Source organism: Quercus lobata, chromosome 2, assembly GCF_001633185.2.
Source record: "Quercus lobata isolate SW786 chromosome 2, ValleyOak3.0 Primary Assembly, whole genome shotgun sequence".
Taxonomy (NCBI): domain Eukaryota; kingdom Viridiplantae; phylum Streptophyta; class Magnoliopsida; order Fagales; family Fagaceae; genus Quercus; species Quercus lobata.
Genome location: NC_044905.1, coordinates 25590207 through 25617893, shown reverse-complemented (window position 1 = coordinate 25617893; position 27687 = coordinate 25590207). Strand labels below are relative to the sequence as shown.

The 27687-nt window shown below is 38.8% G+C and overlaps 1 protein-coding gene across 1 annotated transcript; it reads left to right on the top strand.

Annotated features, from left to right (window-relative positions):
• The first annotated feature begins 237 nt into the window (after nucleotides 1–237).
• On the top strand, nucleotides 238–27030 carry LOC115975086 (quinone oxidoreductase-like). The gene is made up of 4 exons (XM_031095731.1): nucleotides 238–616; nucleotides 3490–3716; nucleotides 15602–15859; nucleotides 26425–27030. The coding sequence occupies exons 1-4, from the start codon at nucleotides 433–435 to the stop codon at nucleotides 26728–26730; spliced, it is 975 nt and encodes a 324-aa protein (XP_030951591.1). The 5' UTR covers nucleotides 238–432; the 3' UTR covers nucleotides 26731–27030.
• Nucleotides 27031–27687: the final 657 nt, after the last annotated feature.

Here is a 27687-nt window from a genome sequence, read left to right as displayed (position 1 = left end):
TCAAATAATTTTTTATTTATTTTATTAAAAAAATAAAGAGTGATATATAATTTGAAAATAAGCACCACTGAACTTGCCACGATGGTCACATTGCCCTTTTTCCGTCCACATTCAGAACTAAAAATATTTAAAAAAGAAAAAAGAAAAAAAAAAGACAAAATAATAATCAGCAGAAATTAAGAAAATGGGATTACTATTAAGACCAGGAATTCATTAGTGCCACTGCCACCAGTACCGGTGTACCACCACCTCTTACCGGTAGTTTCTCCAAAAAAAAAAAAAAAAAAAAACCACCTATTACCGGTACTTACAAAACCAAAAATTTCCCATTTCCATTTCCATCAAAATCCAAACCCACTACCATTTACACCTACACCTGCCAGAAGAGTATCGCAAACAGTGCGAGCACTTGCAGAAGCAGCACCCAAAAAAATGGTCAAAGCTATTAGAGTTCACGAACTTGGTGGTCCTGAAGTCCTCAAATGGGAAGATGTGGAATTAGGAGAACCAAAGGAAGGCGAGATTCGTGTCAAAAATAAGGCCGTTGGCCTTAATTTTATCGATGTTTATTTCCGCAAAGGAGTTTATAAGACCCCCACATTGCCCTATACCCCTGGTTTGCTTTCATTTCTTTTCTTTCATTTTTTTTTTCTCTCTTCTACTTTATTATTATTATTTTAATCTAAGAGTATTATTATAATATTAGCTTTTAATTCGTGCAATGCTTTAGGATTTTGGATCTTGTTAATGATTAATATTAATGACTCATGTTTGATTGTTATGACACATGTTTCTTATTTGACTTATTTCTTATTCGATGTCGTTAAACTTTACCCTAACTGGAACCTTTTTGATGATTCACGTTAGTTTAACATAAAATATGTGATATACAGAGTGTCAATTGGTTGGCATCTTCTGGTGTTTCTAATGGATACATCCATAGTTTGAATCTCCTCTCCCTCGTTGTAACTATTGATTGATGACCGATGATATGCTACATCTGCAAGATCACTGCCAGTCAAAGCAACCTAAGGCTCAGCTGCCAAGGGGGTTTTGTTGCCAATACAGAATAGATCACCAGAAGGTAGAGATGGGAGTTTGGAATGTTATGCTAACCCCAATGTGTGAAGTTCTAAGCAATCTTGAAAGGATACGCTCAATTACGAAGTTACAGTGGAGGATATGGTGGAGGAAAAATATGTTAAACAGTCTGAGCAATTGTTGGACCAGAAGGTGCCTTGGCTTTCACCAGATTGGGGAGCATTGATAGTGTGTGAAAATAATAGTGGGGGAGAGCTCCAGTCCTCTACTATGTGAGTCATTGGCCAGAATTGATTGATCAACAAGTGGGCAAGAAATTTTTTATTTGAATCAAATAATGGGAGGTATGAAGGCTACTCAATGGTTGATGAGAATGTAGAAGTATTAAGGGATTTAGCAAATTCCTAGGAGTTTCTATAGAGTCTTTGGAGAACAGTTTATGGCTTTATTTGGCACAATTGAGGAGAGATAGAGGAAGTCAGCAAGTGGGGGGAGTGTGCAGCGGGTAACTAACCCGACTCCTAGAGGAGCTAAGGATCTTTAAAATTTGGTATATACAGTTAATTATGATGCTGGATGACGTGGGAATACTAGTAAAGGAAGGGTTGTTGATGTATTCCTAATGAAGCTACACCTGTTTTCTTGGAATATAATGTGTAAATGATCCTAACAAATGAGCGGTTGTAAAAACCATGTTGAATGGATGGAAGTCTGATGTGGTTTTTTGGTTAGGAAACAAAATTGTCAAAATGTATGCAAGTGTTGTTAGAAGTCTTTGTGCTAGCCATTTGAAGATTGGATGGTACTTGAAGTGAAAAATACAGCAGGTACGGTGCTCTTAATATGGAGCAAACAGGTGGTTGAGAAAATTGATCCAGGTGTGGGTGTGTGGGGAGGTTTTCAATGTCATGTTTATTGAGTAATGTGAAGGATAAATTCAATTGGGTCTTTATTGGAGTATATGACCCTAATGATGACAGGGTAAGTAGTTGATAGGAGTTGAGAGATTCACAACAGAGTTGGGAGGTGGCTTGGTGTGTGGCGAGGGAGTTCAATATAGTTAGATTTCCGAGTGAAAGGATAGGATATGATAGATTCACTATTGCTATGACAATATTCTTAGAATTCATTTATATACTTTGACGTAGGACAAATTGGAGAAATTTGTTGACGTGTAGTTGTGGTGGGTTAAGTTTTAGAAGGATTTGTGGATTTTGGGGTTTAGAATCTTTTTAGAAGAAGGGTGAGGGATCAAGAGAGAAAAGATTGGATTTATGGTTGAAAAGAGGAGGAAAAAGAAAAAAGAAAAAAAGAAATTGAATTATTTAAATATGTGAACAGTACTGCAAACAGTGCCCATGAACAGTAACCAGGAGAAAAAAAAAAAAAAAAGAATATAAAGGGAGGAAGAAAAATCCTAAGGCCAACTTGCCTAATACTTCTAATCAACTCTCAATCTCCTTTGAATACATTGAACACAAATATAAAGACTCTTTCTTGTACCAGAAGTATTAGGATTACTAGTTTGACTAGTAAACTAATACCTTATAAAATACTGACTTGGACTAAAGAAAATAATATCTAAGATACTTAGGATCTCATAGAAAATTCTAGACTCAGCTAAATTACCAAAGTTCCCTTAATTTGCAGGAATTGTGGAGTGACTGAATATAAAATTGACCATAACTACAACTCAACAAAGCCTTAGTCCCAAAATTTGGGTCAGCTATGGATCATGGACATATTAGAATGGGTTGACCATGTAAATTCTTTTCCTTCATTCTATTCTATCTGAAGTCATGCTCTCTGTTACTACCTTAATTGACATGTCATTTTTTATTACTTCTACTAATATTATTTTTGGCCTTCCTCTACCCTTTTTTATTTTTCATTCCCTCGACTTGGATCAACTCACTCTTTCTTAAACTATCAAGATGTGGGCCAAAAATTTATGCAGAACTCACAAATATGTCAATACAAATACTTCCAATCATGTCTCAGCCTCCAACAACACTAAACTAATCATGTGCCTTAAATGTGTAAAACACATGAAACTAACAGAATTGGGGTTACCAAGACTTGAATTATGGACTTTCACAGGCAATCCAGCTCAATACTGTGCTAGTAACCATCAGTTCTACAGGCTGTAGCTGTCAGGAAGTGGGCCAATAATGTATAAGTGCTAACTAAATTGTTAACTCGACCAAAAGACTTATTCTGTTGTGATGAAATTACTTTCCTTCAATTAAGCTATTTTTCAAATAGCGATTTCTTTACAACCATAGTGCATATGTGGCTTCAGAGAGTTTTGTTAGTTTCTTTAACTTGGGATAGTTATAGTACACACTGGAGATTTTTCTTTGAATGGCATGAGAATGGATTTACCTAGTTTATATGAGGTTAGGTCCTAAGGTGGGACCAATTTATCAATACCAATTTCTGATGCAGGTATGGAGGCTGTTGGGGTGGTGACAGCTGTGGGTCCTGGACTAACTGGCAGGCAAGTTGGAGACCTTGTAGCTTATGCTGGTGGTCCAATGGGCGCATATGCTGAAGAGCAGATTCTTCCTGCAAACAAAGTTGTGCCTGTTCCTGCCTCTATTGATCCTATCGTTGCGGCATCCGTCATCCTCAAGGGTATGACAGCTCAATATCTACTCCGCCGTTGCTTCAAGGTAGGTTCTGTACTGATGCAGCTGAATATATACTGCAGAAAGTTGAAATTTATATTAAATTGAGCCTTTAAAGTATTTGGACTAGAAACCTTGGTATAAATAAAAATTGTGATAAAATGTCATCAGATATTGAGTTGGTATTGTCACTGAGCATGTATTCTGCATCACGTGCATTTATACATATGCAGTTTGTTAATGCTTGTAAATTCCAATCTATGTTTAGAAGAAGGATCATCATCACAATGAGGGTGTGGCTTGCATATGTATGTGAATGCATATGTGCAAGTATGATAAACACCAAAGTTATCATTATAGCTTGTGGCCAACTGTGTTACAATGTTGACTTTATTCTGATAAGCCACGATGCTGAAGCCCATATCTATTAAGTTATTTGAATGAATTATTTTTGTTACCAAAAAAAAGTGTTAGTTATCCTTTTTTTTTCCACACACACACATCACTCATATATATATATATATAATCATTGTTTCTTGGTAAATACAACTTATGCATCCATAAGGAATTAAACCTGTGACTTCACCCTCCACCTATTTAAGGGAAGAGATTAAATGGTAACAGAAGAAGACACTTTGGAAAGGCCTACAAGAGAAATGGGAATCCAAATTCTAAAGCATAGATTTTAATTTGAGTTTTCAATGATGCTAGGATGCTACTTGTGATCTATCTAGCTAGTTTGATTGTTGGGAGTTGTTTTAGTTGGGTCCTAAATTTATTTTCTTAGTTGCTGCTTAGTTAATGTTGATTTTTAAAGGTATTCTTTTGTTTAAATTTAGGGGTATTTCAAAACTTTTTGTCAACAAGTTTCTAGCAATTTCACTAGAAAAGCATATGTGGCTGTCTTATGAGATATTAAAATTTCTGGATTTTTAAAATTTATTTATAGCTGTTTACATGAGTGTGTGAAACATACAAATCCTAGGAGTGATTCCTAAAAAAACCTTAGCTAGTTTGATTGTTAGGAGTTATTTTTAAAATCAGGTGAATTTGGTAACTACCAAAAAAAATTCTGTGCATTTTTATACTTCTCATCAAATAGGATATCTAGTGACACTATAAAAAAATCATGTTCAAAGTTGACTTTTATTTAAGTCTTGAGTAGCTGAGCACGTGTGTAGGTTTTGAGTCTTGAGAGCAGCACTTGCATTATGCCATGGAGAAAGAAACTTTTTGGCAGTGGATGGTTAATAAAATTTTTAAGCTGACGTAGGACAAAACCAAATATAGATAACCTAAGAGTCTACACCTAGGCTTTTGGAGTCAACGCAAAGTGAGAGAGAACAAACCTAGGAGTTGGCACCTAGGGTTGGTTGGACTTAGCACTTGACCATTAGAAAAATTCCAAGAGAACTTTTTATTTAGCACTGTGTCATGCAATGTCTTTGGCGAGAACGGAATGTGAGATGCTTTGAGGGAAGTGAATGGTTTATACTCGAGATTAAATCTCTCCTTCTTCACTTACTGGATTGGAGTATTGCTTTTAACTTTGTTCCCTGTTCTAATTTATTGGATATGTTTGAGCATTGTAATTTGAAAGCTTGATGTACTGTTGCTCGACTACACCTTCGGCGTACCTAGGTATTTTTTTTATTAATAACCATTTGTCACTTATATAAAAAAAAAAAAAAAAAAACTACTCTCCATTGAAGCATAATAGCTTGATTTTATAGACAGGTTTTTGATCACTCCACTTTTAGAGGAGCATTTTTCTATGATTAGGCATATCTACCAAGGCTTTTGTTGGATCAACGCCTTATTTTATCGGAGTGTGATGCTGTGAAATGGGGTTTAGACTTGAAAATATGTGAAAAGAGGCAGATGGCTTTGTAGAAAAGGTGAAAGGTTGGTGGTGTTAGAATATATGTGAATCATGTTAGGAACACATGTCAATATAAAATTGGCTAATCCTTTGATAAAACGCACTTTACTTGTAATTGGGTAGAGTTAGGATGTGTTTAATGCTTCAAGGAACAAGAGTTCAAGTCCAAGTGTTAAAGTCATGCAAATCTGTCCAAGAATCAAGTGAAGAAATGCTAGATTTTAAAGCTCGACAGATAGCATCTATCGAGGTTTAAAATGCAGTTTTAGCCTGATGCTCGACAGTTGCTTGATAGATATCCTATCTATCAAGATTTATGAAAATTAGATTTTCAGTTTTGATTTTCATCCAATCTATGTATTCATATTTGGACTTTCTTTTCTCACAACTCTAAACATATATAAGGATTATTTTAAGGGCCGTTATAGCTGATGCAAGTGAGTACAAGTTGATGCAAAAGTTTTACACAAACATATTGTGACCAGAAACTTTTTGCCCTAGTTCATCTTTCTCTTCAAGAAGTTGCTGCGTTTGTACGCTGTAGGGTTTTGTAACCAAGGAACTTTGTGATCTTTATCGTGCGGATGAATTGAAGAACTTTGCAGCCAACATCTTTCTCAAGTTGGTGTGTAAGCTGCGTATTAGGATTCGCACATTGATTGGTTAGTCATGTACTAGGAGCCGTGCATTAAAATGAGAGATTGTCATTACAGAATAAGTCTAATTGGGTATTGGGGTAAGGGTTTAACTGTAGGTTGGTATAAGGTACTGGAATTCCTTTACTTGTAACCGCTTGTTGTGATATTAGTGGATTCTTGGGAGTGGTGACCTTAAAATCATCCAGTGGGGTTTTTGCCTTGGAGGTTTTCCCCATTCGTAAACAAATCACTGTGTCAACTTTATTTTTTACTGCATATTAACTTAGTTGGTGATTTGTTTGTGTTACCACGCATATTGCATGTTAATATTTTTTTTTTTTTTTTGATAGATAATGAAAAATTTTATTAAAAAAGCAGCCAACCCGAGTACATTGGGGATGTACTGTGGGGGCAAAAATCAAGAAACAAAATTACAATGATCAAATAAAACTAGAATGGAAGAACAAGTAAAATGCGATAAAGCCACACTCCAAGCAAGGAGAGTGACAGAAAAAAGATTTAATCTCTAGCAAGGACCGTTCACATCCCTCAAAACATCTAGCATTCCTTTTACTCCAAATGCACCACATCAAACAATGCGGCACTAGTCTCCAAAGGCCTATATTGTGGTGACGCCCAAACTTACCTTGCCAAGATTCAAACACCTCAATTACCTTATGTGGCATAACCCAGTGAATTCCAAACAAACAAAACACCAAAGACCACAACTCAAAAGCTATGGGGCAATGAAGAAGAAGATGATCCACCGACTCCCCACACCTCTTACACATATAACACCAATCAAGAACAATAATACGCTTTTTGCGAAGGTTATCTGTTGTAAGGATTTTACCTAAGGAAGTAGACCATGAGAAAAAAGCTACCCTTGGAGGAACCTTCGATTGCCACACCATTCTCCAAGGGAAAGAAGTAAGAGTAGGAGGGTAGAAAGAAAGATAGAATCCTCTAACCTCAAAACCTCTACTCCTAACGGTTTTCCAACAAACTTTGTCAGGGCCAACCCCCCTCACAGTCGAAGAGTAGACAATGCCCATAAACCGATCAAAAGATTCTTGCTCCCAATCTTGAGGTGGATGATGAAATCTAACATCCCAATGAATCCTCCCACCAGACCAACCCATCACCTCTGCCACCAAAGCATCTCTTGCCCTACTAAGACAGTAAAGTTCTGGAAAAGCCTCTTTGAGGGTACAATCCCCACACCACACATGTTTCCAAAACTTCACTCTAGTACCATCCCCCACTTCATACCGTAGGAGTTTAAAAAAGATCAACCAGCCACTTCTAATATACCTCCAAAGGCTAACACCATATGCACTTGTCACCTTTTTCGTGCACCAATCACCCCAAACATTCCCATATTTCGCCTCTATTACCTTCCTCCATAAAGCATCTGTCTCTATACCATACCTCCATAACCACTTGCCTAACAAGGCAGAGTTAAAACTTCTCACACGTCTTATACCTAGCCCCCCAACCTGCACATACCTACAAACCTCAGCCCATTTCACCAGGTGTAATTTAGAATCACCACTAATACCACTCCAAAGAAAATCTCTTTGTAATTTCTCAATGGGATTAGCCACCTTCCCCGAAATAGGAAGAATGGAAAGAAAATAAGTAGGTAAGGAGGAAAGTGTACTTTTAATAAGAGTTACCTTACCCCCTTTAGATAGATAAAGCCTCTTCCAACCTGCTAGTCTCCGCTCCATCTTCTCTAAAATAGGATTCCATACTGAGAGCTCCTTGAATTTTGCACCTAAAGGAAGGCCCAGATATTTAAAAGGAAGGGAAGAATGCGTACACCCTAATAATCCCACTAGATCATCCAGATTGTGCACATCTCCAACTGGAACCATCTCTGATTTCCCCAAATTAATTCTTAAACCTGAAACCTCCTCAAATCTAGTCAGTATCTCCCTCAAAATAACTAACTGATTAGGGACAGCATCACAGAAAATAAGGGTGTCATCTGCGAATAAGTGGTGAGTCACCATCATCGAAATACCAGCCGTATTACCTACATAAAATCCCGACAACTGTCCAGTATTTGCAGCCACATCCAACATACGGCTCAAAGCCTCCATGACAACATCAAATAGCAACGGGGATAAAGGATCCCCTTGCCGAATCCCCCTAGAGCTGCCAAAGAAATCCGAAGGACTACCATTAATCAGAATGGAAAATTTAATTGTAGAAATGCAACACATTATGCATTTTCTCCACTTCTTTGAAAACCCACAACGTTGGAGCATATACATCAGAAAACCCCAATTCACATGGTCATACGCCTTCTCCACATCCAACTTACACAACACCCCTGCAATCCTTGTCTTCAGTCTACTATCAATACATTCAGCAGCAATTAGGACGGAATCCAAAATTTGTCGACCTTTCACAAAGGCATTCTGCGAATCTGAAATAAGCCCATGCACAACACTTCGAAACCGATTAGTCAACACCTTTGAAATAATCTTGTAAACCCCACCAACTAAACTAATTGGCCGGAAATCCTTAACCTCCACAGCATCAACCTTTTTAGGAATAAGGGCAAGAAATGAGGCATTAAGACTCTTTTCAAACACAGCTTGAGTATGGAAATTTTGAAACACATCCATAATCTCTTTCTTTGAAACACTCCAGCAAGACTAGAAAAAATCCATGGAAAAACCATCCGGACCAGGAGCCTTATCACCATTGAACCCATTAATCACTCCAAACACCTCATCCTCATCAAAAGGCCTATCTAACCAAAGAGCATCTTCCTCCGAGATTCTAGAGAATTCCACATCATCTAGGACAGGTCTATGGGTCACATTTTCAGAATAAAGCTGCCTATAAAAATGAGAGATACACTGCTATGGCCTCCGGATCTGAAGACAATTCTCCATCTACCATAAGCCTATCAATAGAGTTATATCTCCTGTGAGAATTGGCTACACGATGAAAGAACTTAGTATTCTTGTCACCTTCTCTAATACAAAGAACTCTAGATTTCTGTCTCCAACAAATTTCTTCCAAAAGAGAAGCTTTCTCTAACTCCCCTCGGATCCTTTCCAACTCCAGCTTTTCCTCTTCTGTTAGACCACGACTATCCTCAATAGTCTCTAGAACACTAAGATCCTTCCACAATTGTTTTCCCTGTTCTTCTACATTACCAAAAACCTCTACATTCCATTTTTTCAAATCATGTTTCAGAAGCTTTAGTTTGTTAGCCAACACAAAACTCGGAGCCCCATGCAAATGATAAGATTCCCACCAAGATCGCACCCTTTCCACAAAACCTTCATCCTTAAGCCACATATTTTCAAATCGAAACGGCCTCCTGCCCCTATGAAAGGATCCACCTTCCAAGACAATTGGAAAATGATCTGATACGAGCCTCGACATTCTTCGTTGGCAAACAGTAGGGAACTTATCCTCCCAATCTAGAGAGAATAAGAATCTATCCAGCCTAGCCTTCGATGCAACTTCACGAGAATTAGACCAAGTAAAAGTTCCCCCTTCCAATGGGATATCAATCAGACCTTGCTCTGAAATAAACTCAGAAAACTCACGCATAGCAGCAGTAAACGCAGTAGCACCAGCACGTTCGGAAGGGAATCTTACCACATTAAAATCACCTCCCACACACCATGGCACATTCCACCAACTGCTCAACCCAGATAATTCCTCCCATAAAAACCTTTTGTCACCCGCTAAATTAGGACCATAAACTCCAGTAAATGCCCATACAAACTGATCTACCACGCTTTTAAACTTACAAGAAACTGAAAAACGTCCCATTGCTTCCTCCACTTTGTCCACAACCCGTGTGTCCCACATCGGTAACAACCCTCCAGAAGCTCCACAAGAACCTAAATATGACCAATCAACATGTTGGCCACCCCACAGACTTCGAATCACAACTCTGGTTATCAATTCCATTTTAGTTTCTTGAAGACATACAATATCTGGCCTCCAACTCCTAATCAAATTTCTGACCCGAAGCCTTTTATCCTGCTCATTCAACCCTCTAACATTCCAAGAAATAATCTTCACATTCATTGATACAACACCACAGCCCGCTCACTACTAATACTCCTTCTCTTAGCTGACCCATACTCAACGTTCAAAGAAGTCATTAAGTTTTTCAATTCTCGATGACCCTTTTGCCCCGATTTAACCACCTTCTTTTGACTATCTACCTCATGCCGTTGTTTATCCTTTTTCCTGGCCTCTAAGGCTAACAACAGACCCGTAATTTGCTCCTCAAAGCCTTCCAATGAAGTCCCCATAGATTTCCTAAACGCCTTAATCCGATTGGTTACCCACTGTGATAACTGTTTGCTATCAACTTTCTCCTCACACCCACACTCCTTCATTGTATTGTGTTCATCCTCCAAAGGAATTTCAGGGGCCAAAGGTACCACAACTAGAGGCTCCCCACCTCTCTCCCAAGTCATCGACCTTACATCAACTTCCCACAGCTCATCCTCTGACCCAGTAACAATAGGTAAAGAATCTATCACACCATCACACTCATCTGCCCAACTAACAATTTGGCCCTCAGTGGCAATAGAGTTATTACTTGGTACAACTTCTCCTTCAATGATTGAGCACTCCGACCCGCTATCTAGAGACCCACTATCTGGAGACCGATAAAGCGACAGTGGAATCACTATCTGCCTACCATCACGCAATTCTAGCATCCAATCTTTAGAATTACCCCATGACTTATCCAAATCTCCAACCAACTCCCTAATTGTAGGACGAGAATTATGGGTCCCCTCCTCGGAGAAGACTTTTGGAGAATCAATTTCAACAATTTCCGAAGCCACCTTTTCTTCACACCCCACTTGTGACTCAACCGGAGAAGACCGGGACTCCACCGCTGTCAAAACCGGCAAAACGGGAAGCTGGGCCTGGCTGATCGACATCTCCTGAGCATCACCGTCGCTATTGTTGAGTTCCGCTGGCACCAATATGGACATCTCTGCTACTGTTGTAGACATTTCAGTTGCCGTTGACCTAAAAACAGAGCTCTCATGTTCCGTAAAAGACTTTCCAGGTATGTCTGGCTTTGGGGCTGAAGGACACAATATATTTTCAGCCTCAATCACTTTCGAGCTTGAAAGATTTTGGCTGAAACCAGGCTCAGAGCATTCACCAATTTCAAACACTAACGGGCTAGTCTCACATGGGCCCAAAGAGTCCTTAGTCTTACCAACTAAGGTGTTTTGGGCTTCCAAATCCTTTAGGCCCAAACTTACATACTCAGGAGATGGAGCTTTAATTCCCCGTGCTACCCATTTAAAGCTATGAAATCCTCCCCTGGCACAATCCCATGAAACACGCCTTCTTCCATTCTCCTTCAATTCCACAACCAATCCTTCCCCTGTCCAGCGTGAGTTCCTGATTTCTCGCCCCTTCCCAGTATTAATGTCATTTGAATTCAAACTAAATCTTAAAGGAAATTTGCTTTTATTCATTGCCGGAATTTTCTCCTCTAATTTCTTCCCCACATTAATGCTCCGAAACCTCCCTTTTGCAGCACCCACGACTGTCGGCCAAGCTTTACCGACCTGAAAATCATCTTCCACCACCTGATCACATGGTTTGCCAACCGGATATTCTATTGCTAACGAATTAGTATGATCGAATCTCGGAGTTTCCGCTATCTTCTCCACTATTCGAGGCTTCTCATGATCACTGGTAACAGGGTGCTGTATCTGCTTCATATCCCTCGTCGGCGCATGACCTTTCATTGCTTCTACAAAAGACCAGGAGGATTGAATCTCTGAATTTCGTTTATGTGGCTGAGCTATAAATTTCGAACCACCCGAAGCATATTGTGTGGGTGCCAACATCCTTCTTAATTCAAGCCCAAAAGCCCTCCAACCTTGTTGAGCTTTGCCTGCAGGGATAATGATAGCTCTCCTTTGCCCGCCTACTTTGAGTTCTATCACTACTAAGAATTGACCATAGGTGTTGGAACCACATTGCAACGTGTAAGCAGTATTACCTTCCCTGAGTGTAAAAAACTGCTTGGGATTGACTCTAATCACAGAGTGTTCAATATTATTCATAAGCCATTGTGCCGCATTCTTGCTCAGGAAAACGGATTGCATGAAATATTTACCCCTTTCAAAAATCCTTAGAGAGAAAAAATTTCCCCCTTCCTCGACCACCAACTGAAAAAGCTTTGATTCAATAAAAAAACTACGGGAACCACCCATACTAATCAGAGAAAGGAAAGAAGAGAACAAAATTTTCTGGCTAATTTGAGGTAGCCGGGCCTCCTTCTATTGAGGTCAATAGTGAACTGCTTAGTCCAAGAATCAACAGCGCCATGAGGGGAGGATATAGGCGCTTCTAGTAGGGATGGGGTAAAGCTCCATGGTTTCACTATTCTAAGTACCAAAACTATACCACAAGTCCATAAACAGATACCATCTTTTAGCAAGCAATTGAAAAATAACGCATTAAAAACATGTTTGGTATGGACTTTGAAGTTTCATTTACAACTGTGTGTGTATATGTGAGAGGCATGATTATTGGATTATTTGAAAACAAAAATGCTGCCTCCCTATTGCATGTTAATTAACTTAATTAATTCACTTAGCTAATTAATTGGTTAATTTATCACAAGGGGTCAATACATTCTTGGCCTATCAGGTGGAATTCCTATTTATGGATCTCTTAGTTTTGTTCTAGCAAACACGTTGAAAGCCCTGAAGCTTGATTTGAAAAAGTGGAATACCTTAGAGTTTGGCAATATTGTTCAATAAAGACAGGTATTTTTTTCATAGTACACAGGGGTTGAGACAGGGAGACCCTTTATCTGCTATGTTGTTTATCATTGTTATGGAGGCACTTAGCCGGATGTTGGAGAGGGCGGGGGGAGAAAATTATATAATAGGTTTTGTTTGTGGGTGGTAGTCCCAATGTTCAGGTAGTAATTTCACATCTTCTTTTTGCAGGCCATACATTGATTTTTTGTGAGAGTGGAGCTGGAGCAAATTGGTACTTGAAGGCTATTTTTGTGTGGTTTCAGATTATTTCTAGATTGAAGATCAATTTGGGGAAATTTGAACTAGTCTTTGTTCGTGATGTACTGAATATAGAAGCTTTGGCAGGTATTTTGAGAAGCAAGGTTTCCCAATTACCAATGAATTATTTGGGTCTTCCTTTAGGTTCCACTTTTAAAGTGAAAACTGTGTGGAATAGTGTGTTGGATAAATTGGAAAGGCGGCTGGATGGAAAAAGGTGTATTTGTCTAAGAGGGGGTGTATTATGTTGATTAAGAGCATGTCATCTAGCCTACCCACCTACTATTTGTCTTTGTTTACTATCCCTGTGAGTGTGGCTAGACATATTGAAAAGTTACAAAGAGATTTTTAAGTTATAAAGAGGTTTTTAATGGGGAGGGATGGGAGATGAGTTTAAGTATCATCTAGTGAGTTGGAGGAATGTGGTGCACTTTAATCAGGAGTTGTTGGGGAAATGGTTGTGGTATTATGCTTTGGAGAGAGATGCTTTATGGAGAAGGGTTATTGACACAAAATATGGCAGCATGCTGTGTTGGGGGGGGGGGGGGGGGGGGTTGGTGTTCCAATCAGGAATTACCTCACCCTTTCCAATAGTGTATAAGGAAATGGTGAAATACTTTTCATTGCTTTGTTTGCTTTAAGGTGTGGGGGTGAATCTTCTACTAAGCTTTGGCATGATTCTTGGTGTGGGGGACCTCCTTTAAAGGAGAATTTCCTAGAGTTGTATGGGATTGCTCAAGATAGATATGCATTAGTGGCTTATGGAATATTAGAACGGGGTGAGACGGTTCTCACAGTATATACACTTTGAGGTAGGTGAGGGTAGCCATGTTCAGTTCTAGCATGATGGTGGTGTGGTGAGCAACCGTTGAGGTTGGTCTTTCCTTACTTTTATGGTTTTTAGATAAAGATTCTTTAGTTGATCCATTCTTGGAAGACAGGATGATGGTCACCACCCTCTTCAACCTTCTTCATTCTAATTGCCCTCTTCATGAGTGTAGTGATAGATTGAGATGGAGACTGAAAAAGAACGGGGTTTTTCCTTTTAGGATGCATTAAGGAATGAACATGCTAGTAGGGTGGTGTTGTGTTTGCCGTTGTTGTGGGTTTGACTACACTGAAGTGTTGCATTTGATTTGTGGAGTGTCATCTTTTGATCTTTTGGGGTTTCAGTGTTGCTATCGTAAAAAGGCCATTTACCTTTTGTTTGGTTGGCGTAATAGGGTAGGCAAGCATTAATTGGATATTTGGAACATTGTCCCGTTATGTTTGATGTAAACTTTGTGATAGGAATGTAATTGTCGTACATTTGAGGATATGGAAATTTCATGTCACAATTGATAGAATTGTTTGCTAGATCATTGTTTGATTGATCTTGGGCGTGGGGTTTTACTGCATCAGCTCCATTGCTGATTTTTAGAATCTTTATCCATACATTAACTGCTGTAATTTTTTAGACTTCTTAGTGTTCAACCATGTACATGAAATAGTCTCTTTTCAATAAAATACTTATTTACTAATCATAAAAAGAAAGTGCCAAATAATAGCAGTAGATTGGTGTTGTATGCGCAAGAAGAGTGGGGACTTTGTAGATCACTAACTCTGTTGTAATGTTGCTAGAGAATTGTGGGCTGTGGCCTTTTCATTATTTAAGATTTAGTGGATCATGCCAAGATTTGCTATTGAATCGTTGGCTTGCTGGTGGGGTAGATTTGGTCATCATCATAATGTAAACATATAGAATGCGATTCCTACATCTTATGTGGTGTATATGGAGAGAGAAATGTTTAAAGCTTCAAGAGGTGTGAAAAAACAATTTTGGATTTGAAGCTTTTGTCTCTGTGATCAGTATATGATTGGACGATTGCCACTTTACATTTTCCTTTTCCAAATTTACTTGAGTTTATTTATCTTTATGTGAAAATCAATTTTGGATTTGACGTTTTTGTTTCTGTAGTCATTATATGATTGAACAGCTGCTACTTTACATTTTTCTTTTTTGAATTTACTTGAATTTATTGATCTTTGTGGTTTTGGTTGATAAATTTTGGCATATCTCTCATATACATCCCATGTACATGGGTTGTGTCCCTTAAAATTTTTTTTTTAATGAATTGTTGTAGTGTGTAAATAATTTGGATTGGCAGCAATACCATGATAAATCTGAAAAGGTCTGTTTTTATTGGTTTGAAAAACTGTTAATATAAGTATATTTCTATGCATTTGTCCCCTATTCTCCTATTTTGCACAAATAGAACGCTTCAAACCTGGCATTGTGCTAAAATTGGCTCTCTTTCCCTGCCTGTTAAACATTCTTATTTACATCAACTACTAGATATGAATAATTGTCTTGTGTAGGTTGAACCTGGACACACAATCCTTGTTCATGCAGCAGCTGGTGGAGTTGGTTCTCTATTAAGCCAGTGGGCTAACGCCCTAGGTGCCACCGTCATTGGAACTGTCTCAACGAAGGAGAAGGCGGTTCAAGCCAAGGATGATGGATGCCACCATGTTATAATCTATAAGGAAGAGGATTTTGTTGCTCGTGTCAATGAGATAACATCAGGCAATGGGGTTGATGTTGTCTATGATGCTGTAGGAAAAGATACCTTCCAGGTATTAGCTTCATTTTTTTTCTTCTCACTCTCCCTTCATTTCTGGAGAAATTTTGGATATTTAACTGAGATAACTTCATCTTCTGAATTGGTGCCATCAAATGATGCATTTAAGATATATTTATATATGATTTTCATAGTTAGCTCCTTGTGTCATCTCATATTTGTAGCCAAGGTTGCAACTTGATTTAGGTTGCTTTACCATAGAACTTTGCAAACCCATTGCTTGGTAGAGTATTCATTTTTAGGGTTGTATGGTTGAGAGGATAGAAATCTAGGATGGACAGTTTTTTTGTTTTATTCTTTTTTTTTTTTTTCAAATAAATAGACGAAATAGGAAGGATGGAAAAGTGTAAAGATATATATATATATATATATATATTTATATATTATTTGGTTGAAAAGAAAAAGGCGTGGATTTTTTTTTTGATAGGTAATTAGAAAACTTATATTAAAGAGGAAAAAAAAGAAGAGAGAAGTACAAGATGTTCATGATGATGAACAACAACACAACACAACAGCAATAAAACAGCAACACGGCACAACACTACACAACACAATAGCAAGAGAGAAGTCAGGAAACTAAGCTAAGGGAAGGCATAAACTCAGAGAGGGAAGAACACTCAGTAAAACCCCAACACTGAGACCACTCCATTAGACTGCGTTGGCATAAAATCTTTAACTCCTCCAATGTTTTCTCTTTATCTTCAAAAGATCGACGATTTCGCTCCAGCCACACAATTCACATTAAGCACCCTGGAACCAAGTTCCAAATTTCCGAATTATGCTTCCCAAGCCATTGATGCCAACTAGATAACAAACCCGCCACCGAACCCGGCATAACCCAATGAATACCAAAAGCCTGAAGCATGAAAGACCGTAGGGAATGTATAATAGGACAATGAAGAAGAAGGTGGTCTACCGACTCTCCATCAGAGCAACACATACAACACCAATTAGCTAGAGGACGACCCTTAAGCATTAGGTTATCCAAAGTGAGGATCCGACCATGGGCAGCAGTCCAAAGAAAAAAAGCCACGCGCTTAGGAATCTTTGGTTTCCAAACACCCTTCCAAGGAAATAAAGAATTCGAGGCACCCCGAATCTCATGGTAGTAAGATCGGGTGTCGAACTTCCCATCCCCTTTCAGCCCCCAGCGAAGAGTATCTCTCCTATCACCTCGAGGAATACGAGGATGGATAAGCTGAAAAAGAGAGTAAGAAGCAGCCAACTCCCAATCTTCAAACGCTCTATAAAACCTTAAATTCCACACTCTAACAAAGCCCCCTTCTGGAGCCCACAAAACCTCAGAGATGCAAGCATCCTTGACTGCTGAACATGCATAAAGCACAGGATAGCGATCTTTTAAAGAATTCTCACCAATCCACCTATCATGCCAAAAGCGGATACGAGTACCATCACCCACTTCATAGGACAGATGCTTAGAAAAGCTCTCCCACCCTTCATTAATGCTTCTCCAAAGACCACACCCATGAGCCCTCCTGCAGACTTTAGTGCACCACCCCCCTTGACCCTCACCGTATTTTGAGGAGATAACTCTCCTCCAAAGATGGGTAGTTTCATGACCAAATCTCCATAGCCAATTCCCTAAAAGAGCTTGATTAAAAGACACCACATTTCTTATCCCCAAACCGCCCCTCTCAACGGGAGAACACACCTTATCCCAAGCCACCAACGGAAACTTGAAACTCCCCTCAGAAGACCCCCACAGAAAATTCCTCTGAATACTTTCCAATCTAGCCGCCATAGCTTTAGGAATAGTAAAAAGAGATAAAAAATATGTAGGGAGACTTGAGAGAGTACTCTTTATAAGCATGAGTCTACCACCTTTAGATAAATAGAGCCGCTTCCACCTAGATAGTTTCTTCTCCATTTTCTCCAAAATAGGATTCCATACCGCAGTTGTCTTAAAAGAAGTTCCCAACGGCATCCCCAAATATTTCATAGGCAATCTGCCCACTCTACACTGAAGAATATTAGCCAGAACATCTATATTATTCACCTCCCCAACAGGAACGATCTCACTTTTCCCGATATTAACCTTCAACCCTGTAAAAGACTGAAAACAAGACATCACCAACCTTATGGACAGCAACTGTTCCCTAGAGGCATCACAAAATAAGATAGTGTCATCAGCAAATAACAGATGGGAAATATGCACACCAACAGCGTTCACACCTCCCACATGGAATCCCCGAATAAGATTACACTCCTTTGTCTTCTTCAAGAGTCTACTTAGAACCTCCATAATCAAGAGAAACAATAGCGGGGATAGTGGATCTCCTTGTCTCAATCCACGCAAGCATCCAAAAAAACCTTCAGGAGATCCATTTACCAGGACAGAAAAACGGACAGACGTAACACAAGCCTTAATCCACCCCCTCCATTTCATCCCAAAACCCATCCGGTCCATCAAATAAAACAAGGCTTCCCAGTTCACGTGATCATAAGCTTTTTTAATATCAAGCTTGCATATCACCCCTAGACTTCTGCTCTTCAACCTGCTATCCAGGCATTCGTTTGCAATAAGCACTGAATCTAGAATCTGCCTTCCGCCAACAAACGCATTTTGAGTCTCAGATATGAGCTTGTCCAAAACCACCCTCAACCTATTAGCCAAAACCTTAGATAGCAACTTGTACACGCTACTCACCAAACTGATGGGACGAAAATCCTTGATGTTAATGGCATTACACTTCTTAGGAATTAAAGTGATAAACGAAGCATTCATAGACCTCTCAAACCCCGAGTGTCGGTGAAAATAGGCGAAAAAATCCATAACATCTTTTTCCACCACACTCCAACAAGTGTGGAAAAAAGCTATGGTGAAACCATCAGGACCAGGGGCTTTATCCCCCTCCATCTCCCTTAATACCTGGGAGACTTCCTCCTTTGAGAACTCCTTCTCTAACGATAACCGCTCACCCTCTTCGATACAAGCAAAATCTAGCCCATCCATAGAGGGACGCCCCACCTCAGTTTCCTTAAACAGTCCTTGATAGAAAAGAACTAACTGAGAGCGCACGTCAGGCTCATCCTCATAAAGAACACCATCCACCTCAATCCTTTTAATTTGACTAGCATTTCTATGAGAGTTGGCTAATCTGTGAAAGAATCGAGTATTATTATCGCCCTCCTTCACATACAAGGCCCGAGACTTTTGCCTCCAAGAAATCTCCTCAAGAGAAGCCAACTGATCTATGTCACCTTTGATTTGAAGGCGACGAATCTGATCTTCATCTGAAAGTCCCACCAACTCCTCCCTCGCATCTAATCCCATTAGCTCAGCCAGCAAGTTCTTTTTTTTGAAAGCCAAATCACCAAACTCCTCCATGTTCCATTTTTTTAAATCTGCTTTCAAAGCCTTCAATTTTTGAGCCAAAATGAAGCTTGGAGAGCCCGCGAAACTGTACCCATCCCACCAATGCTTAACTCTATCAACAAAACCCTCAACTTTTAACCACATATTTTCAAATTTAAAGGCACTTCGACCACGCCGAACAACACCAGCTTCCAACAAAAGAGGCAATGGTCAGAAAGAACCCGGGGAAGAACCCGTTGGGATACATTGACATAATGCTCCTCCCAATCTAGAGAAACCAATGCCCTATCAATTCTTGACATAGAGGGGACACCAGAATCTCTAAACCAAGTGAAGGAGGCCCCCTCTAAAGGTAAATCAACTAAAGAATTATTCTCAATAAAATCCGAAAATGCGAACATAGCAGGGCTAAAAGACTCACAGCCAATCCTTTCACTAGGGTACCTGATAATATTGAAATCACCTACAAGACACCAAGCCATAGGCCACCTGGCACGCACCTGGGATAACTCATCCCATAAGGTAGATCGCTGACCATTGTCATTAGGACCATAAACACCTGTACAAGCCCACACAAAATCATCCACCACTCCTCTCAATAATACACTGACAGAAAACTGACCAACCATAACATCCAACTTCTCAAAGACCCTCTTATCCCAAATCAGCAGGACCCCTCCTGAAGTTTGCACAGCATCCAAAGCAGCCCAATCAATAAAAGGACAACCCCATAAACTCCGCACAAAAGCAACGTCACAAGAAGAAACTTTTGTTTCTTGAAAACAAACAATATCACACTTCCACTCTCTTAGCAGATTCTTACAAACCACTCTCTTACGGGGATTGTTAAGCCCCCTTACATTCCAAGACATTAGTCGTAGAGTCATTTAAGACAATCAGCACCCCCCTTCCTTTTTCTTGCAGAAACTCCATCGTAATTAACATAAGAAATAAGCCCCTTAAGCTCCCTGAGACCTCTCGTCCCTGAGTTTGCAGATTGCTTAGACACCCCAGCATCATTCACCTTGAGACATTCCTGTTCCAGGATGCGAAACAGAGCCAAACATTGAGCTTCATGTTTCACTATAGGGAAGCCCACCATTTTACAAAATTTTTTCATCAATTGAGATACCCAATACGAAGGTGGCCCAGACTCCATAAAGGCGTGGATAGAAAAGATAATTTGTATAAATTTATTGTTATACCCTTATTACATAATAGGTAACTTTTTACTAGTTTAATTTTTTTTCCCCTATTCTTTTATAGGAAAAGGATAATATCACCACATAGATAGTAGAGATGAACACATCATATTTATTATATTAATTTTTTTTCTCTACCTGTTTATTGTGTATAAAAAATGTAATTATCTAAATTAAATACCATGATGGCATGATATCTTATAAAAATAATAAAACCAAAGTCTTATTACCTATCCAAAAAAAAAAAAAAAAAATCTCCCAGTCCTCTTCTTTGTGGAAAAATGGTCTTAAGATCTTCAAAACAACAAAGTCACCATTGTCTAGGTAATAAATTCAACCGAATTTTCACACCCACCACACATTCCTTCCAGTCTTGAGATCTTGAAAGACACAGGGAGAGGGCAAAAGTATTGTAGCATAGTTAGGAGTTTTGGTTATCTTACTAATAGACAGGAGATAAAGGAAATTTAGGGACATATAAGATGAGATAACAAAAGAGTTAGGATTAGCAATGCCCAAACCAAAAATGTGTGTGGTTGAGCCATTTGCCCAAGTGACATGGCAGGAATGATTAGAGTGGTGAAGTTGGAAAGCAAACCTGAGTTACCACCCATCATGTGATTATTGGCACCTAAGTCAATGACCCCTATCTGAGTGAGAGTGGTAGTGGAAGAAGATGCAGCGGAATGAGGTTGTAGAGATACAAGACAACGATGCTCTCTCTCAGGAATAGAGAAAGTTTGGTTGCTGAAGTGGTGTAAGAGGCTATGAAGTATTTTACCCTATCTGAAAACTGACTGATGAGCATTAGGTTTGCTATAAAGGTCCTAAAAAAAGTCTTCATTGTGATTCTCATCTCCACAATGAGTACATTCATAAAGGTGCTGCCTTTACTTTGGCCTCCCCATTGATCATGACCTCCACAGCCTCTCTTACCACAACTTCTGGTTTCATATGCCTTCAGCTGTACTAGCTTGGTAGATTGATCAAAAGATTAAGTTATGATATTTGTGCTGGAATCAAATAATGAGACCTGACGAAGATGATTAAAAACCTCACTTAAAAGCTCTTAGGCCAAGATTTGAGATTTCTTTTTCTTTCTTTCTTTATTTTTTGTAAGTAATAATATTTATTATGTGAATAGACTATTCAGTGCACATAAGAATGAGCACGGAGTAACCTAAAAGAATTACAAATAAATAAATATGTATATATATATATATATATATATATATATATTTTTGATAGGTAAGAAAAAATATATTTAAGACGCTACAATATGCTGGAAAAGCACAAAGTAGTCAAAAAGTACATAAAGAAGAAGGAAAAAAAAAAAAAAAACAAAAAAGAAGAGAGATAATGAACAAAGGGATGGAGTCACAAGATGTGAGTATCTAAGCCCGAGAACAATCAAACCAAAAACCATTGAAAGAAGCAAGCAACTGATCTCCAAAACTATCCACATCCTTAAACATATGGCGATTACGCTCCCTCCATATGCACCACATCAAACACAGTGGTACTAATTCCAAATGTCTGAGTAGTGTTTCCCTAGCCAATTCCTCTAACCAAAAAGAAGATCAAGCAATGTTCTTGGTAAGACCTAGGACACCCCAAAAGATCAAAAGACAAAGCACCATAACTGTTGTACCTTCTCACAATGAATCAACAAATTTCAAAATCTCCCCACAACAGTGACACCTGCAACACCAATCAACAAAATCAAACCCCCTACTCCTCATATTATCACTAGTGAGTATCTTATTCCAAGCCATAGTCTAAACAAAAAAAGAAACTCACCTAGGTGCCTTCACTCCCCAAATACCTTTGCAAGGAAAAGTGATAGAGGAGGAGTCTTGTAGAGCATTTTAGTGCAAGCGAATGTCAAAGTTCCCATTCTTCTTCAAAGTCCATCTCAATCAGTCCCCATTATCAATTAAAGGGGTATTGTTCTCCAAAAAATGAAGAAAATCCACCATAAAACCCACCTCCCAATCATTCAAATCTCGGGCAAACCTCACATCCCAAGTCCACCTTCCACCTTCCTGCTTTCTAGTCAAGGATAATGCAACAAAAGTCTCTTTATTCATGGCTATCTCATACAAAACTGGAAATGTCACTCGAAGAGGTTGAACCCAACACCAACAATCATGCTAGAATCTCACTCTATTCCCCACCCTAATCTCAAACCAAGTATTTTGACTAAAATCCTCCCAACCACATCCCATACAAATCTCTCCACAAATTGCAACCATGAACACCCCTGCCCAACTTAATAGTCCACCTCCCCACTCTTCCCCAAACTTCGTAGTTATCACCCTCCTCCAAAGACGACTCTTCTCAACCCCAAAATGCCATAGCTATTTTCCTAGTAGAGCTTTATTAGACCCTAAACCACCATTGGACATAGGAATGCACACTTTATCCCATCCTACCAAATGTCATTTAGATTCGCTCCCCATTCCTTCCCAAAGAAAATCCCTTTGTAGTTTTTCAATCTTATTTGCCACACTAGCAGGAATGTTAAAAAGTGATAGGAAGTAAGTAGGAAGACTTGATAATGTACTATTAATTAAAGTTAGCCTACCACGCTTGGACAAATACAGTTTCTTCCATTCTGCCAATCTTCTCTCAAATTTCTCCAATATAGGATTCCAAATCGAAGAAGACTTATGAGAGGCCCCTACAGGCATGCCAAGATAAGACATGGGTAGATTCCCAACCCTACACCCCAAAAGCCCTGCTAAAACATGCACATTATCTACCACCCCAATTGGGACCATGTCACTCATGCGAACATTAACCTTCAAGCCAGTGACAACTTGAAAGCATAGAAGCAACATCCTTATATGAAGAATTTTCTCCACAACAGCATCACAAAACAAGTTCGTATCATTTGCAAACAAAAGATTTGAAACACAAACTCCATCACCGCCTACCATTAGCCTTAAAGCCTCTAATTAGACCAGCCCCTCCACTCTCTTCAAAATCCTACTAAAGACTTCCATCATGATCAAAAACAACATAGGAGATAATGGATCTCCTTGGCTCAATCCCCTCAAACTTCAAAAAAAATCAACGGGAGACCCATTTACCAAAACAGAAAACTGAATTGTCAAGATATAAGTGCGAATCCACCTACACCATCTCTCTCCATAGCCCATCCTTCTTAACAGATCTAGAAGTGCCTCCCAATTCACATGATTATAAGCTTTTTCAATATCTATCTTGCATATAACCCAATCTGTCTACCACCTATAAAGCCATTATGAGATTTTGAGATCAACTTATCCAAAACCCTTTTTAGGCAATTTGCTAACACCTTAGCCAAAATTTTATACACGCTCCCCCACCAAACTAATAGACTCGAAGACTCTAATAAATATATATTTAAAAGCCAATGGGTAGCATTTATTGTTGCTAAGCTCTTGTTGTGCCACCTTATCTGCCACGTCATTAGCTATATCATTATTCTTTTTCTTATTCAATTTTTCCTTTAATTTTTTTGACAGTTTTAAATATATAAATATATTGGCTTTACATATTCCTCTTTAGGCGGTTTTAACTTTACATATTCATTTACTTTAATTTTGATGTTTTATCTAAAAATAAATCATTGGAAAATCAAAACAAAAATATTGTCTATATATATTCATATTAGGCGCTTTTAACTTTACCTATAATTTTGTCTTTACATGTTCATCTAATTTAGACATTTATAACTAAAAATTGAAATCAATGAAGAATAAAATAAAATAAAAAAGTCTATAAAAAGGTCTCCATAATTCTTGCTTAATCATTGATGGTAGAAAAGATACAGCTTGACAATTGCTCCATAGGAGGAGTCCGCCTAAAAGATAAAAGAGATTTGCCACTTGAAAGACCGCACACACAAGATCAATCAAAGTTCTAATCATCAAAAGTGCGGCTATTTTGTTCATTCCATAAAATCCACATTAAATATAACGGGGCAATGTTCCAAATATCCGATGAGTGCTTCCCAAACCAATTCTTCCACCCAAACAGGATGTCCACTATTCTTTTAGGTAGCACCCATTGATCCTGAAAGCTCCAAAGATGCAGCTCCACGAGACATATGCTACATCACAGTGATTCAATAATTGATCAACTGTCTCCCTGCTACACCAACACATACAACACCAACCCACTAGAGAAAATCACTTTATGAGATTATCACAAGGATTTTTCCCCAAGCTACCATCCATACAGAGAAGGATACCTGCTTAGGAGCCTTACATACCGATACTATTCCAAGGGAAGGATGTGACTTGTGTACCTTGAATGGCCCCATAAAAAGAGCAAACAACTCTATTACTCCCATTTAGTCCCCTTCTCATTTTATCACACCCCCTAGGGGAATTGGTGGATAAAAGATCTAGGATAGAATGCACTTGCTCCAACTCCAAATCATTAAAACCTCTGTGAAATCTCACATTCCAGCTCTGCCCCTCTCATCAACCAAAGCTGAATAAACAGTTGCATCTCTAGCTACTATGCAAGCATTTACATCTGGATTCAGAAAAAAAAAAAAATTCCCACATCACTTGTCCTGCCAAAGTCTCACTTGTTCACCGTCCCCCTACTTCGAAACACACATATTGCAGGAATCTGTCCCAACCAGTCTGAATACTTTTCCATAAGCTACAGCCATGTGTTCATCTAATTGGTTTCGAAGTCCAACCAAGTAATGGAATATTTTTTTACCAAATAAAAATACTTTTATTGACTTTGCCTGCTGAGCATAATTATTATTACTTAATTTAATTGAGGTCGTTGAAAACAGTTCAGGGGAAAAAGCAAACCAGAGTCCAATTCTTTCTTTGATTCCATCACAACCACTGAACATGTAACCCAACTACAAGAAATTTAACCAACCCAAAAAAAAAAAAAAAAAAACTCACAATTTCATAACCAGAGAAAACAGATTCATTAATTAAAGAGATTAAAGAGACCTAAATAAATTTAGTCGATTAACAGCACAAAGAACTTTCCAATAACACAGCTGAGATAAAAGAAATGAGAAACATATTAAGAAAGTGATATGGGTTGGATTACTCACCGAGACTCAACCCTTGGTTGCAGTGGAGTGAATCATTGATGATGTCTTATTGACAGCATACTGAGTTTGTACCAGCAGATGACATCTTCTCAGGGTGACAAATTTAACCGGTCATGGTTTAAATGAACCAACTATCTTGGTGTTGAGAATGTCGAAATCAGGTCTAAGGAGTTATCACCATCAGCAGAAATTGACTGTGGGTGGTTGCAATTGGGAGTTGTGCTGAACTATGATCGCAAGGGTAAAATTGGGTTGTTGAGGTTGATTACGGTCATGGTTGTGACAAGGATCAATTGTGCTCACAGCAGAGGTCAAATGCAGTGATAGTCACAATGGTACAGTGGTTGCAGTGATGTCTTGGTTGTCGACACTGGTTGATTAACGGTGACAGCGGTTCCACAGTTTGCATGGCTCTAATACCATGTAACCCATTTTTTGGTAAATTATTCTTAGGATTAATAAATATCATTAGCCCTAATAGACATTATTTATAGTTTTGTGAATAAATACATTATGACCAATTTACTCTTACTCTTACACTAATACAACATTACTTTTAAACTTAATTTTATTAAGGGTTTGGAGTATTAAAAAAAAAAAAAAAAAGTCATACTGTTTACAGCCAACTCTCCCCTAATGTTACCTTGGCATTTCTCAATTCTAAGCTAGACATGTTAAACTCAGATATTTCTATTTCAAGTAAGGTTTGAAAGATTATGAAACATGTAAGGTAATCACTGAATCAAGTTCTGCCATTCCACAGGATAAAATCAAGCTCGAATACTAATAATCAGTAAATAATCAAGCTCAAATTTAATGTTCCCAAACCTTAACTTGAATCTACTGAAGCTGGTACGTCATAGCTTTGGTTAGCTGTTATGTGCTGATTTGTTTGTTATGTGCTGGTAAGAAGTTTCTTATTCGGAAGTTAATATATCCAGGGATCATTGTCATGCTTAAAGCCTCGTGGGTATATGGTGAATTTTGGTCAGTCATCAGGTACACCAGATCCACTTCCATTGTCAGCTCTTGCTGCGAAATCCCTGTTCTTGACCAGGCCTTCCCTTATGCAATACACTGCAACTCGGGATGAGCTATTGGCAACTGCTGGGGAGGTATTTGCTAATGTTGAATCTGGTGTCTTGCGAGTTCGAGTAAATCATACCTACCCTTTGTCTCAGGCGGCTCAGGCACATGTAGACCTTGAAAGTAGGAAGACTACTGGATCCGTTGTGCTGATACCATAAGGTATCATTCAGTAAGTCCTTCCAATTATCTTATTGGTTTATCCATTTGAAATGCCTTGAAGTCTGTGTGGAACGAAATAAATGTCTTCTCGGTATGGCTGGGTAGCCGAATGTAAATTAATGTTTTGAAACTAGTCTGTGTACGTGGAACGAAATAAATGTCTTCTGGATATGGCTGAGTAGCCGAATGTATATTAATGTTTTGAAACTAATCATCAAGAGAACTTTTGTGACAGGAATAAATGGATTTGAACTGTATCTCCCGTTTTCTCAGAAATTATAATTTCTTTTACTTTTGTATATGTTGGAATAATGTTTAAGTGATTAAATTTATTGTTTCTTAATATATTAAGGGGGTGTTTGGTAATATTGTTCTAGTAACGTTGTTTGTATTTTTTTGGAAATACATGTGGGTGAAAAAGTGTGGAAATACACGTAATGTTGTTAAAACACTGAAAACTCTTGTTTTGGTTACTCTACCAAACACCCCCTAAGCTTTTAGGGCAATCAATAAATTATCATGATATCATAGCACGTCGTCCTAAGTTCGAACCATGTCTCTACTTTACCTTGTATTTAAAAAGTTAAAAAATTGCATGTGTACGGCACCGAGATCACAGGCCCATACAGACCCCGGGCCCAACCTCATGCCGTCCTTGAGCACGGGCCCATACAGGCCCTGGGCCCAGTCCTGTGCCGGCCTTAGGCACAGGCCCATCAAAAAGGTCCAGTTCTCCTGCTCCCTTCTTGAAGCTTCTTTGATGAACAAACAAGTGTAAGATATTGGGATCCAAGTGGTGGTCGGTCAAAAGTTCCCGGTCATGTATATAAACCTTTCCCGGGAAGGTGCGATTTGCACGGGAAACTGAATTGCCGAACATAATCGGGCAAGATGGAACCAAGTTCCAAGATCATAAATGCCGCACCGCCCTCCCACCTGAACATCCACTTTAATCA